General features: G+C 41.6%; 1 protein-coding gene across 3 annotated transcripts in view; it reads right to left on the minus strand.

The window, feature by feature from the left end:
• Nucleotides 1-16,054, minus strand: part of LOC119719819 (ciliogenesis-associated TTC17-interacting protein-like) — a 116,420-nt gene that overhangs the window by 69,057 nt on the left and 31,309 nt on the right. For all 3 annotated transcript variants that reach the window (XM_038189315.1, XM_038189312.1, XM_038189313.1), the window contains exon 3: nt 12,795-12,980. In XM_038189315.1, the coding sequence (XP_038045243.1) occupies nt 12,795-12,980 (186 nt within the window). The remainder of the gene's footprint in view (nt 1-12,794; nt 12,981-16,054) is intronic.

The following is a 16,054-nucleotide window of genomic DNA, read 5'->3' on the forward strand; positions in this document are numbered from 1 at the left end:
CTTCCAAGGGAACCCCTTTGAAGAAGGCCAAGGATGTTGCGATCGCTCGAACATCATGTGCCCGAATGTCCGATCAGAACTGACTTGGCCAGTGGTTTGTCGCCGACTTAATACTGGTAGCTGTCACAATCCAACATGTGATTGTGTCTTGAGATACTGGTCAATGGGGTAATGTAGACGTAAGGCCAAACAAAAAGTCTCCAGTTCCTGGTACGCAGCTTGCCCCAAAAGTGGTGCAGCCACGCGGCTTTTTTTTTTTACCTGTTTTTTTGCTTCAAATGTCGGCCGATGACTGCAAATGGTGCCCGACTAAACTTAGTGCAAATACATGTATATGGGAGTCCAGAGAGGCCACATAAAGCTTCTCGATCATAACCCCATCTAAAAACACGTTAAAATTGTGCAGCAGCAGTATTCCAGTCAAACCAGTGAGTTTGGCGGTTTTGAGACATCATCTTTCATTGGAAAAAACTTTTTCATTTTGCCGACGCACATGGCTATGGCGACATGCGCGCATACCAGAAACAGGAGACTTTTTTTTTTGGCCTAATATATAACTGTTTCGTCTGACCCCTTAAGTGTTTTGTTCGGTTAACATACCATTTTAGAGCTCGTACTGGACACCACATCTTGTCTGATGGGATTGAGGAGAGGGATTTTATTTCTGGGACAAATATATCCGGTGGTTGAAAGGAAGCGGATAGATTTTTTGTCAGGAATCCAGAATTGGTTCCCACCGCACATGGCCATCTTCTACTGTGAGTGCATGTAGTTCACTGTGACATCTGGCAGTTGCTACAGCCAGCAAAAATAGTGTAAAAGTGAAACCCCACTCAAAGGTTCATATGGGGCCTTTGAAAGACTAGCAAGAACATGAGTAAGGTCCCAGGAAGGTAAAAGTTTACGTGTGGGAGGTCTTGTTATAAACATCCCTCGTAACAGATGGCCAATGGCTGTATTGTTGGATACTGATGAACCGTCTGGAAAGCCTTTGTGGATCGCCACAATAGCTGACCTATAATGTTTTATTGTGGCTTTCGTTATCTTAGACTCGAATAGGTAGGCCTAAACCAGAAAATCCCCAATATTTGTCACAGAAGTATTGGTGGGATCGAGAGAGTGCCGTTTACACCATTTGTAGAAATGGTGTAATCTGCTATCATAGACAGTCCTTCTTGAGGGCCTTCGACTCTGTGCTGCAATGTCAGCAGCCTTTCCTGAAAGGCCTGCTGCTGTAAGGGATCTCTTGACAATGTCCAGCAAGTCAGGTGGAGATCTGTCGGGGCTGGATGAATGAATCCCAACACTGGCTGAAACAGCAGATCTGGTCTGTGAGTTAATACTACCAGCTGATGTATCAGCAGTTTCACAAGTCTTGTGAACCATGGCGGACGTGGCCAAAAAGGGCCATGAGGAGAAGTTTGCATTTCTCCTGCTCCACCTTGGCTAGAACTCGGGAGACCAGAGATATGGGAGGAAAGGCATAAGCCAACATGCCATCCCATCAGATTGACAGTACATCTATGTGCCATGCTCGAGGGCTGGGTGTTCGAGAGCAGAACACTGGTAGTTGGTTGTTCTTCGACGACGCAAAGAGATCTAAGAGTGGTTGGTCTATCAATCTGAATAGAATCTGTACCACTTCGGGTCGCTGAGTCCATTCTGTCGGGATGATGGTCCCCCGAGACAGAGCGTCTGCGACGACATTCTCCTTGCCCGATACATGTTTTGCTGTGAGAGTGACTTTGTTCTGAATACAAAATCGGAACAGTTCCCAAGTTAGAAGGCAGAGTTGGGGCGATCGAGTGCCTCCTTGTCAGTTTATGTACGATACTACTGTGATGTTGTCGCATTTGATTAGGATTGACTGTCCTATAATTGCTTGACGGAAATGCTGGAGGGCATTGAACACTGCTTGCATCTTGAGGATGTTGATATGAGATGATTGGTGTTCCGGGCCCCACGTGCTGATACTTGGTGTGGTGGTAACGTGGCTCCCCAACCTAGTAGGGAAGCATCCGATAGTATCACTAGTGAGGGTTGTTTCCTCTGGAAATTGAGGCCCTGTTGTAGGTTGGTCGGGTCTGACCACCACTGTGGGTGTGGAGACAGAACTGTGGTTATACTCACCACATAGTGCAGTGGATGAATACTTGGACGGAAAAACATTAGTAAATGAAGCTGGATAGGACACATCCTGAGCCGGCAAAATGGCACTAGGTCCACCATGCTGGCCATGTGTCCCAGAAGCTTGAGCCATACTCTTGCTGGAGCAGATGTATTTTCTAAATACAGCATGACGCACTGCTGGAGGTTCAGAATGCGGTCCATTGTTGGGCATGCCACCCCATGTTTGAGATCCAGAACTGCACCCAAGAATGTTGGTGACTGGGTTGGGATTGGATGCGACTTTTTCTCGTTGATTATAAACCCGAGGTCTGTAGCCAGACTCGGGGTTAACTGTCCAGCTGTTTGCGTGTCCGTCCTCGCCTACTATAAGCCAGTCGTCCAGGTACATAAACATGGTGATCCCCCGCCTGCGAAGTGCTGCTCCTATTGTTTTCATTACTCTCATAAATACTTGTGGGGGTGTGGACAACCCGAAGGTAAGAACTGTGAACTTGTATGTTCAGTGATGCTGCCCATGAGTGAACTTGAATTGAGTCTAGCACTACCCATTATGTTTCCATAGGAAATCATTTTGGGCGAATAAATTTGTTGAGAGGTTTCAAATTTAGTATCGGTCGCCAAACGCCAGTCTCTTTCTTGGGAGTTAGGAAAAAGGTTGATGTAAACCCCTGTACGTAAAGTCCTCTTTTGAAAACCAAAAGAATTTGGAAGCCCATTTATCGTAAGGTTTCCACTTCTTGGTCTCCATTACAGTCTTGATGTGTTCTACGCACATTTGATCCAGAGGAATAGTTCGGAAAATTGGATTATGTGTCTCTGAGCAAACTGGGCGCGTACGTTGCTTGAATGACTTACGTTCCGGGACTTTAGGAGTCTCATCACATTTAGGAAGTTTGAGAACACGAATCATGTCTCTCTGCACCAGTCGTAATTCTGTCTCGAAGTTAGAAAGGTGCTGAATCTCCATACTATCTTTTTCAGAAGATTTGATGTGGGAACGGTTGGGATTTCCCTGAATGGATGGGTCTGAACCCGCAGCACCTTGTGCCTCATGCACTGTACTCTTGTTCCTTGATGACTCGGCATCAGATCCAGAGAACGTTGACGATGGATTGATGCTAATGCATGGTGCAGCTGAAGCTGTAAGACTTAATGCTTGTGGAGGGTCATCTTGCATACCATCACTGTGAATTAACTGATCTGGATGCAAACCCTGTGACGCTGGGGCGACTTTGGGGGCTAGTTGGTCATGCACTGGCCCCTGTCCCCGCGCTCCCGTGAGGACCAATAATGATGCCTAAAGTGAGTGAAATGCTTGCAGAAATTTGGCTTGAGGAATCGTGTCACGGTGTCGATATTTTCTGCGCCGTGGTGATTTACTTTCGGACGAATCCTCGTTGGACTCCGACGAAGAATTGTGGTGTCTATATCGGCGTGATTTCTTTGACTTTTTCTTCGAGCAGGCTCGAGATGTACTAGATTTAATCTCCGGTGATTCGTCCACCACGGGAATCCCCGAACATGGAAAGTATGAAGTCTTCGATCATTACCCTTAAGTGGGTAATGCAATAACTCTGGTCTGTTCCGGTCCGACGTTCGCACCTGGAACGTCAAGCGGGACTTGGCTGGCCGAGCCCCCCACGGCACGCGCCATGCACCCAGCACTGGGGGGAACGGTGACTTTTTTTCCTGCATGAATACCGGCCTGTTCTGGTCCAGTGCTCACACATGGAGCACCAAACGAAACCACGTTGACCGGGCCCGAGTACCCCACAGCGCGCGCTGTTTGTCCAGCGCCAAGGGGATCGGTAACTTTTGTTTCCGCAACAGATACGCCCTGCTCCAGTCCACGGCTCACACCAGGTTCGGAAAATAGCCCAACGGGTAGTACAACGGCTGGGGCCAGCATGCTCACACACGGAGTTGCCGACCCACGACCAGAGAGCACAGAAACCGTATCAGATATGGCGGGTTCTACAGTCTGCACATGAGACCGTTTTCCCCGTATATTGTGCTTCACTCCTTCAGTCTGTGGACGAACAACGGTAGCAGCTTGGGATTTGCCCTTGCCATTTGCCCTCTTTTTGTTCAGTTCCCACTGCATCAGTCGGGGTAGGCACATTAACCTTTAACGTGCTCTGCTCGACCTGCAGGGTCTCCAACATGGCTAGTGGTGCAGGGCAGTGTGGGTAGCATTATAGAGGGCACTGTTGTATAAACTCTTAGCGAATGGAACCTGCCGGTAAGGGGAATATGCAAATGTAGTGGCTCTACAGGTAAGTGAGTGAAGTAGACTCTCAATGGAATCATGTGCCTAGCATCTCAACAGAAAAATTCCAGTTTCTTCTGCGGCCTAATTACGCTAGTTTATTTCTGCACACTGAGTCCGACTTAACCAAGTTTCCATTCCAAAATTTAGAGTAAGTGCAGGCATGTTTATACATGATTTGCTTTTCTTTTGACGGGAATAATTTCTTACTTCACAACAGGGTTTTTGAGTGAACAGGGTTTTTGAATTAACTGTTTTGACTTGTCGAGATTTCAGTGTATTGAAATAGAAACATATTTCTACCAAAAATTTGATGAACAGGCCCAGTATAACTGTGTGTCCCAGCCTGGTAGAAATGTAATGTTTCATCATCCGTTCATCACCATCATCATCATTGGTCGACTGCAGCTTCACTACTTGTGTCGGGCATGATGACGGACACGCCACACGTTCTGTTCTATCATCAGTGTCCCAAGATCATCTGCAGTCGCAGCGCCACTGTTTTCCACCAGGGTCTTCACCATGGTTTTGTATGGGTGCCCACGATTCATCCTCCCATGAGTTTGTTCCCAGATGATGACTTTGCTAGCGGGCAGTTCTGGGTGTCGCAGGCAGTGCCCTGGCAGTTGATCCGCATCCATTCAACCAAGCAACAAATATTTACGATTTCATGATTTCATGTCTTGTTTTTCACTGGATTGCTGCCAGTCAATATTGACCATAAGGGGAACAGGCTGACCTTTTTCTTGAATTTCATTTCTGTACTTTGATTTTTACAGACACAGTAAATGTTCTCTATCTTTTATTTCTAAATGATTGCATTTCCAACCAGCGATTACTGTCACAGTACTTTACAAAAATACTTATGTAATACATGTACTTCTTTGTGAGGAAAATAAGGGTTTGGAGTTTTTAAATATTTCCTGGACAAAAAACAATTGCCATGATTGCCAATAATTGATTTTGTCTTGATTTCTCTAGTACTGAATGATCTTAAAATTACCACTTTATTGGCTTGATGATCACCTGACTGAATCTCAACAATAACTTATTGAGGTCATACACTTTGTCATGACTGCTTCCTTAACTTAGTCAAGAATGGATACATAAGCTATCTGGCAGGCCTTGAGTGATGTAAAACAAATTGTAGATTGCTCTTAAACACAATTTTAAATTTTTCACCTTAAATCATAGACAAATGTTATAAATATATCAACAAACAAGTCAGGTGTGTTTACAAACACAAATGTCCCGCAAATGTGAACTTAAAAATTCACATGTAAAGTATTTCTCAAGTTATCGCGCTGATTTTGTTTGCGCCACTGTGACCTTGCCCCTTCATCTTTTGGCCCGAAATGCAATAGGTTTCTAAGGATTACCAAGAACAATCCACAAACCAAATTTTAAGCTCACATTTTAAGTATTTCTCAAGTTATCACGCTGACAAGATTTGCCAGGACACACACACCCACCCACGCACACAAACGTGAGTTCACTGTCGATCGTGGACGTCCTATTGTCTCTCTTTTGTTTGTACTCTAACTTTTTAGGAATACTCCATAGGTTTTGTACACGACCCCAATCGCGGACGCATGCTGGAAATTGTGGACGATATTGTTCTCTTTTGTTCTCTGGTATTTTCAGTCCACAGTTTGAAAAGATGAACACATACACCCACACCCACACCCTCGTGTGTAAACACCGACAATCGTGGATGCCCCATTGTCCCTAATCCTCATTAATTTGTTTGTTCTCTAACTTTTTAGCAACAGCTCTCATTGGTTTTGTACACGATTTGAGATCATGGACGTTCGGTCAATCGTGGACACTTTGTTTGTGCCCTAACCCTTTTGTCCCAAGTCCACGATTGCCGGTGTTTACACACGCACCCACCCACACACACACCCACCCACACACGGAAGGACAAGGTGGAAACAGTATGTCCCTTCAGGCAATTAGTCTAATGCATCATATTCAAAGTCTTCACAATTTCCTCACTAAAGGTCCAATACATACAGGGTGAATAAATAAAAATGAAACCCTATGTGAATTGTAAAAAACTTTCAAAAAAGTACAGGAGTAATTTGAATGATACTTGTACTAAAAGTCTCTGAAGTGGGCTTTCATATCATAGATTTTGAAAGTGCTACATGCAGAAAATCACTGTAAAATACAGTATATTGTTGTTTTTTTTTCCTCATCCTGTAGAGACAAAAATCAAAGGGGAAGAACAAATAAACGAGAGATCTATGTCTGTTTGCAACAGAACATAGGGCTTTTCTGCATTATAATTTTTCTTTAACAATAACACATCCCTGACTATGTATATGTACAATGTTTTAATCGAACAGACTTTGCTTGAACAGGTTCCTGTATCAAAAGAAAATGTGGCAATTGTAAATTTTATCGAAATTTTCCTCACAAAATGTGTGTCTGTATGACCGAAAACACGAAGTACATGTATAGTATACAGGTACATGTATACAAGTGTTGTACAGTCTAAATGCACCATTTGTTGTCTAGTTTTCAAGTGAATTTTCTAAAACTTAACCAACTGTCTTCATAAAAACACACACTCATAGCTGGATATCCCATCTATAAATAAAGACACTTGCGAAACAAAACATACCAAAAAAAAGGAATTTAACATGTATGACATGAAACAAATTACCATCCTCAAAACGACCCACCCCCTGAAATTATGTGTTCGTACGTGCATAATGATTTGCTGTTCACCGTCCTCCGACCACGTAAAAGCTAAAAGAAAAGGCAGAAAACCTACGAAAATGTCGCCACAAGGACTAGCACAAGCTAATCAAACAAAAGCTCGTTGCTTTCTTAATGATGTGTGGTGATCATTTTGTGTCCTATTCTAGTCAAGTCACGGCGAAGGAACTAAAAAAGAACAACCAAATTCATCCTCAAAATCGCACCCCAACTTCTAGTGAACCAAATTCTGCCAAAATATAATAATAATAATAATAATAATAATTTGGGAGGCTAATCATCCTTACTCGCAGCTGGTATGCTGAATTGCGAAGGACGCGGCTACAACGTGGTCGGGCCGCTGGCACGTAAGGGCGCCTATGGCTGCCGGCCACATCGACCCATATATGACCACGGAACACAGCCTGAGATTGAAAGTGTTTGATTTTTCCGGAGGGAGGAAAACCGGAGGGCCCGGAGAAAAACCCTCGTGGCACAGGAGAGAACCAACGCACAACTCTACTCACATGTGATCCGCGGCCAGGATTCGAACCGTGGTCACCTTAGTGAGAGGCTAGCACTTTACGCACAAGCCACCCATGCCGCCCTATACTGAATCTATTACTGAATCCACATATCATTCAGAAAAAGAAACGTTCGCTTTCAACTTACATTACCATGCATGCTATCTTCAAGAACTGCTACTTCTTTTGTAAATGTGTAGTTCATATAAACAGAGCTGTCGAACACTCCGGCCGATTCGTGACGAAGCCCTGCAGATAAAGGTCGGGATTTGACCTCAGCAACACGTGCGCTGCAGGCGGGCTGACTGACATACGATGTATGTGCATATGTACAATGTACGTGCATGTACATGTACATTGTGGACGTCCTGTGAATGTTTTAAAGCAGAGGTATTGTCAACCTGAAGTTGTAAGCGTGCGCACGGCATGTGCAAGTTCGCTTATTGCCTCGAAACTTTGAAATGTTTTAGACCTACCTGAAATCGACAGATAAAGTAAAAATTAATACAAAAACTGTCATGGTTGATTTTCCAGGAATTTTTGAAGGAAAACAGGTCTTTTGTTTTTAACTTCCGGTATGATGACATCATAATTTTTTTTGTGCACAGGTGTTGCCTACATTGAGGTCATCATATACACCAATTTTGAAGCGATTACCGCAAACTTCGTCACAGACATCGACTAAAAATTCATTTTTACACTTTTTTCAACCTACCCGTAGAGGGCGCTCTAACATGTTAAGACGTCACCGGCGTTTTTTTCATGAAGTTTTTTCTAGCCACAGACTTACATCGTTGCAAGCAAGTTCACATCTTTTTCCAATATTAAATTATAAGGCAATTTGGGTTACTTCCGGTTTAGACCGGAAGGAAGGGTCACGTGATTTTGCTCACACGAGATAAAATGAAAGTCCTGGATTATTCTGTTGAGGCCAATGTTTACGCTATCATTTAATGGGCAATTCAAGATTATATCTGTACGGATTGATTTGTTAGCAATTTTTGAAAAAGGAAAGGTCTTTTCAACGGAACTTCCGGTCTGATGACGTCATACGCCTAAAACTTCGTCTTAAGTGGGTCAAGGTCATCATATACACCAATATTTAGGCGATTCCGACAAACTTCGCCACAGACATCTATTCAAAATACATTTTTGAACATTTTAAACCTGTCGCTAGAGGGCGCTCGAAGATTGCATGACGTCATCGGTAAATGATTTCAAGAATACTATCAGCCAAGAGGCTAACACCGTTGAAAGCAAGTTCATATCTATTACCACTTTTCAATAACAGGCCACTTCCGGTTTTGGCCTTTTTCGACCGGAAGCGAGGGTCACGTGATTTCACGCACACTGAATGAAATAAAGACGTCAACCTACTCTATCACTTGCCGGCAACAGAATGCTGCGGACGCGTACGGTTGATTTCTTATGCATTTTTAAAACAATTTTGTCACAATTCAATTGCCTATAAATAAACACTGGATGACGTCATCATGACGTCATCATTACACAAAGTTGTTTGAATTAGGGTCTTTGCTTGGACAAAGATTGGTGTAAATGAATTACTGGCAAAGAGTCGAAAATGCCCTTTGAAAATCGACAATTTTTTCTTCATTTTTGTGTACAAAGTCTATGGGAAAAATTTAATATTAACAAATCTATAATAAATTAGTCGATGACGTCACCATGACGTCACTCTTCGGGGCACATCTCTGCTATAAGAACTATGACTACGCTTAATTTGAATGATGTATGACAAAGATTAATAACAAAAGTGGCACTGAGAAAAATCGTGTACAAAGTCTAAGGGATTTAGGCGACAAAAAGAAGAAGAAAGAAAACTAGAGATCTATGTCTGTTTGCAACAGAACATAGGGCTTTTCCGCATTATGATTTATTTGATCAATAATACGTCCCTGACTATGCATGAACATAAAATCTGTCAAAGTTAGCCGAAAATCGGCTAAAACGGTCACTGTGGACAGGATTTGACCTCAGCAACATGTGCGCCGCGAGCTGACTGACATACGAGATGTACTACGTACTTGCATGTACATGTACACATTGTGGACGTCCTGTGCATGTTTTAAAGCAGAGGTATTGTCAACCTGAAGTTTTAAGCGTCACGTGATTGCACGCACACTGAATGAAATAAAGACCTCAACCTACTATACCACTTGCCGGCAACAGAATGCTGCGGATGCATACGGTTGATTTCTTATGCATTTTTTAAAATTAAAAGTGTCACAATTCAATTGCCTATAAATAAACACTGGATGACATCATCATGACGTCATCATTACACAAAGTTGTTTGAATTAGGGTCTTTGCTTGGACAAAGATTGGTGTAAATGAATTACTGGCAAAGAGTCGAAAATGCCCTGTGAAAATCAACAATTTTGTTTAAATTTCTGTGTACAAAGTCTATGGAAAAATTAAATATTCAAAATTCTATAATAAATCGCATGATGATGTCAGCATGACGTAATGATTCGGCATACATCTGCAGGTGATGTTCTAAGTATGTGCTAGGTTTGAAGGAATTCGGAATTGTTTTAAGGCCAAAAGTGGCATGTAGAAAAAACGTTTACAAAGTCTATGGGATTTTGTGCAAAAAAGAAGTGGAAGAAGAGGAAGAAAGAAAACCTAGAAATGTGTTTGTGGACAAACACTGGGCTGTTTCGACCATTTTATTAATGACTGTCGTAAAGGAGTTTCATCCAGGTCGAATGAACATGTAAATGCGTATTTTATACAAAAAGTGTCCATCCTATGTTAAAAAAAAACTTTTTCATGACGTCATGATGACGGCACACATTTTTTGAAATTTTCTGTATCTATCTATGACCTAACAAACCTTTCGCAAAAAAGAATTTGAATTAACCTCGTTCCATTGATGAGATATGAGTAAAAGGTCAAACAATTGAATAATTCATATAAAATCACATGATGACATCATCGTGACGTCACTGCAAGCTGGAATATCTGCATACCGACATTGAACCCAATCGGACATCAGGTTCTCTGAGGTGGATCGGACTGTATTTTATATAATTTTTGCAAAATTTGAAGAAAATATTAAAATTTGAAAAATTCATAAAAACTCAGGCGATGACGTCATGATGCATCAATTCAGATTTTGCATGCTTTTATCCAACCTCGTCCCCAATGCTTACTTTGTTTCCAACCACGTTTCCAATAGTAAACCCTGGATAGGAAACTTTCTTCCTGTATCCTGATTGGATACCGCAATTGGCTAGTAATGGATTTTTATCATGTACTTGGTGCTATATATTCACAACGTGCAGTACGCGTTTTCGCGATCATTCGTCCACGCCTTCTCGAAAATACCAATTTGCTCGTATTAATATGAAATATGATACTGCATGTTGTCTCGATAAGATCGTAACAGTTTGATTTCAAAAATCGTGTTTTCGTAACTCACGCCGTGCTCGCGCTGCTACGAATTGACTCTGTTTTTACCCCAGACACCGCATACAAAAACAAACGCTAATGTGTAACGCATATCCAGGCACCAGACTGTTCCTCATTTGCATACGTGTGCAAAAATCTTGCACATGCAAATGATCCAATACCAGGGTGAGAGAGCAGGTAGTGGTGGGCGCATACTGCTCGACACCCTGGGGACGAGGTTGGCTTTTATCTATACCTACCTACTCACCAAGTTTCATAACGATCGGACATACCCTTATATGTGAATCACAAAATCACGTTTTTGATGATGTCATGATGACGTCACACATTTTATGAAATTTTGTGCATCTGTCTTTCACTTGACAAACATGTTACAAAAAGAATTTTAAATTTACCATGCTCCATTCATGAGATTTGAGTAAAAGGTCCAAAAATTGCATAATTTATATAAACTCACATGATGACGTCATCGTGACGTCACTGCAATTTTTGTCTACAACTTGTCCCGGAATACTTGCAAACCAAGTTTGAACCCAATTGGACTTCCGGTTCTGTAGATATAGGGCCTTTTTAAGTATGCACTTTTAGGATGACGTCATGTAACACGTGATGACGTCATGATGACGTCATGACTCAGCATACATCTTCAGATGGTTGTTTAAGTGTGTGCCAGGTTTGAAGTCGATTGGACCGTATTTTATATAATTTTTGCAAAATTTGAAGAAAATATTAAAATTTGAAAAATTCATAAAAAATCAGATGATGACGTCATGATGACGTCACTTCAGATTTGGAATGCTGTTATCTATACCTAACTACCCACCAAGTTTCATAACGATCGGACATACCCTTATATGTGAATAAAAAAAAATCACGTTTTTGATGACGTCATGATGACGTCACACATTTTACGAAATTTTGTGCATCTATCTATGACCTAACAAACCTGTTACAAAAAGAATTTCGAATTTACCACATTCCGTTTATGAGATATGAGTAAAAGGTCATAAAATTGAATAATTTATATAAAATCACACGATGACATCATCATGACGTCACTGCAATTTTCGTCTATAACACGTCCCGGAATACTTGCATACCAAGTTTGAACCAAATCGGACTTCCAGTTCTGTAGATATAGGGCCTTAAAGTATGCTCTTTTAGGATGACGTCACGTGACACGTGATGACGTCATAATGACAAAAAGTTGCGGCATACATCTTCAGATGGTGGTCTAAGTGTGTGCCAGGTTTGAAGTCGATCGGATTTGAAAAAAGTCCAAAAGTGACTTGTAGAACGAAAACACGTGTTATCCTATGGGAAAAAAAGAGGAAAAAGAAAAAATGAGAAAAAAAAAGTAACAAAAACAAGAGCTGTTTCGGCGTGTACACCGAAACAGCTAAAAATCAGAACAAAAAGAAAGGCTTTTTCGCAAAAGTTGTGAAAAAGCCAAAAATCAGAACAAAAAGAAAGGCTTTTTTGCAAGAATTGCGAAAAAGCCAAAAAAAAACCCACCAAATCAGAACAAAAGAAAGGCTTTTCTGCAAATATGCGGAAAAGCCACCAAAAAAAAAATGAGAACAAAACGAAAGGCTTTTCTGCAACTTTGCGGAAAAGCCAACTAATGGCTCGATCCCTGCAAGACAAAATAATCACAAAATTCCCTCTCTTCCCCCACTTTTTGCCAAAAAACATGAAAAAGAGCTGACACCTACACAGAAAACTCTTACCAGTGACTGAGGTTCCCATTGGCACATTGTCGAGTGCCCCGTGGCTGTTGGCATGAATTAGCAAACAATCTTGGCCACTGTGTCTTGCGAGCTCGATGCTGACCGAGAACTCACCAAGCTCCTTTCCTGTATCGGATGTCGTCACAAGTGCGTCGGTGAAGAGGATGCTTTGGAGATCATCTTGAGCTGCAGGGTAGTAAATAACCAAAAAATGGTAGATAGTATGTGTATAATCTAGGATCGACTTGATCCCATGCTCAAAATTTGCACAGTAATGTGCTATACACGAAAAAAAATCTCATTGTTCACCTTAAAGAAAAACATAAGAAAACAGCGCCCTCTCTTGACCAAAATGTAAAAATATAATAGTGAGCTCAGCGCACTGTGCCTCCAATGTTATTATAGTTAGCACAGATGTTTATTTTCAAAGGGTTTTTATGCCATTCTAATATATTAAGCAGATTTTAATATGCGACAAGTTTGGTTGACTTCTTGGAAATGTGTTATAGAGGCATTATCATCCCCTTTATTTGCACATATCTCCCCTACTTTTTATTTTTCCGACTGTCCTATATTAGGCTCGAGTACACAAACAACATGGAGGTGGATTTGCAAAGGTGTACTAAGTGGTAAATAAAAAGCGGAAAAAAAGAACAAAAAAGAGGCGTTAAGTCATATTGGTGTAAATTTACTGTGTTGGGGGCCAAAATGTCCCCTTTCCCCCTCTAAACTGATAAATCGAGAATATGTTGAGAAATACAGGAATTTTTTTGAAAAAATATGTTTTGCCCCTCTCTAGAAAAACCTGGTGATGCCCATGGTCATGTTGGTTTATATGTAAAATAAAAAAAATTGGATGTGTAGAAATATTTCGATGCAGGAATCCAGGAACCGTAGGAAAGCAAAGGGAAATTTACTGTGTGTTGACGTCAAAGATAAAGTATAAACAAATGATAGTAAGACAAAGACAACAATTTTTTTTTTACCATGACAGCTTCTTGATTTTCTGTGCTGCATGTATCTTTGTTGACAATCACTTTTTTCCGTTGAATAACAAAGAGTAAACAGTTTGGAAATTAATACAATATGCCGAGATAGCCTCAACAAATAAAGTACATAACCAGGTTTGTAATTAATACGATGTGTCTGAAATATCCTCAACGATGCAAGTATGTACACCAGAGTAAATAGAAAAATGTATGTGTCTGAAATATCCTCAACGATGCAAGTATGTACACCAGTTATACAGTGGATTGAAAATTAATTTACATTACAATTTACAAAAATGTATCATGTTCTGGTCTGAATTCTTCTAAGATATGCTGAATGACATTATGTTCAATGCATTTAAGTGAATTAGCTATTAAAGACTCAAGAGGTAGGATCATAATGAATGTCCGGACCTAAGAATGTTGGTGTCACGACAGATACTGCACCAAAAATGAGCCTCATTAAATCTAAAGTGTGTTTATCACTAAACAATTGGGTGATATAATTTTGGGCAATTTTAACTGAAGGTGGCTTTGTGAAACCATTACAAGTTACAGTATAAGTCGGTGTTTACACAGGAGAAATTAGATGCCTTCCTTCAATTAAAAGGAGAAATACTTACCTCAAATCGCAGACCTGAATACATACTGCTGGCATTCAAAAGCTGCTTGAAAAAAAAAATGCCATTCAAAGCACCCGGACATGACCGCAATTAACCTTTTTGTCTTGAAAAGCTGCGCCAGGCAAATCGCACCCACTAAGACAATGCTACTTGGAAGATTGTTCAGTCTCAAAGTTCTCTTCACTCTCATCATCCCCATCTTCTTCATTGTCATCTTCTCCTTCATTTTCTTCAATGCCTTCATCATCGAATGGTAGACTTAAGTTGTCACAGTTCTTGCATGAGCATAGTTCTGTGCAGGAAATACCTAATGACACACAACATTTGTTGCCTGCTTCACTGACTTTGCACTTCGATTTGCTGCATGCACAGTTGGCAAGTTCGAGGACACTTTGTTGAGCCGAGTCCATATCCATCCAGTCTATGCCAAGGTCATCATCTACCATCTTCCACCCATGTCCGACAGGACAGGGAATGTCGGGGTGTTGTACAAGGCTGCGCTTATAGGTGGCTGCTTGGAAGTTCGCTCGCTTGGTGTGTTTATGCAAGGCATCCCGATTAGGTGGCATGACATTTTCCGCCTTGGTAGCCATGGAAAACATAGCATACCTTGCTTCGTTGACGTGGCTGTAATCATGCTGAGCGTACAGCTTGCACACAAATACTTCTAGTGCAGTTACCATATCTTCTGACACCATGAAAGACTCTCCGAGGGATTGAAATGGAGTACATGATGTTGGGTTTTCCACCAGCAGTTTAATGGCTCTCATCTTCCCCTTGCTGTAAAAGGCGCTGACAGAATCACAGCCAGTGAAGCAATGGAGACCAATGAGTGCATCAGAGAGAGGATCTCCAAGGTGCTTCCTTATAGCTTGTAGATTGATGGTGCGGACATTTTCATCTTTACCGGTATGGAAATATATGTTGGAACTGATATGATTTGAGGATAGGGCAACACCAATTATAAACATCGGTGTCTGGACTCTTGATGACTATGTCGCTGTCGGAGGACTTGGCAATGTAGCTGGCATACAAAAACATTCGAGTATCAGCTTCTTTGTGTGAACAGTGTAGCTCAGTGACCTCTTTTACATGTACACTTCCATTGTTGGGTGAGATAGAATGGCAGAGTTCGCCATGGGCTACAACTAGTGCTACCCCTTTCAAGCTTGTTACATCGCAGTTACTCCAAGTGCTGAAGAGGAACTCTACCAACTGCTCTTTGTTGAAGCCGTTTGCAAGATACTTTTTCCACTGCTTCGGAATTGGCTGTGAAGGCTTTGAAATCTTGATCTTTTGGGACCCAGTGGCTGCCCTGCGTTTCCTTTCTGCATTTTTGATGCTGATCTTGGGGTATCTGTCTGTGACGAAGTGGACACTGTTGGATTTATGTTTGCACGCCAAGTTCACCAACTGACTAAGAAGCTTCTCAGCAAGTTCGCCCATGCTCACTGGCATGTGTTTGGGGCTCATTTGTTGAAGCATTGCCAATCCGTCAATGATCCACACACTTCCTGGTTTCCCTGACACAATGGGTGTTTCCTTTGGTGCGGATTCCAGGAAGTGCAACAACTTGGCTTTGTTAGTCTTGACTAGACATCCTTCATGTGTAGATAACAACAGTGGCAGTGGGGCTAAGCAGTACAAC

The sequence above is a fragment of the Patiria miniata genome, unplaced genomic scaffold, assembly GCF_015706575.1.
Source record: "Patiria miniata isolate m_02_andy unplaced genomic scaffold, ASM1570657v1 HiC_scaffold_8, whole genome shotgun sequence".
In the NCBI taxonomy this organism is placed as follows: domain Eukaryota; kingdom Metazoa; phylum Echinodermata; class Asteroidea; order Valvatida; family Asterinidae; genus Patiria; species Patiria miniata.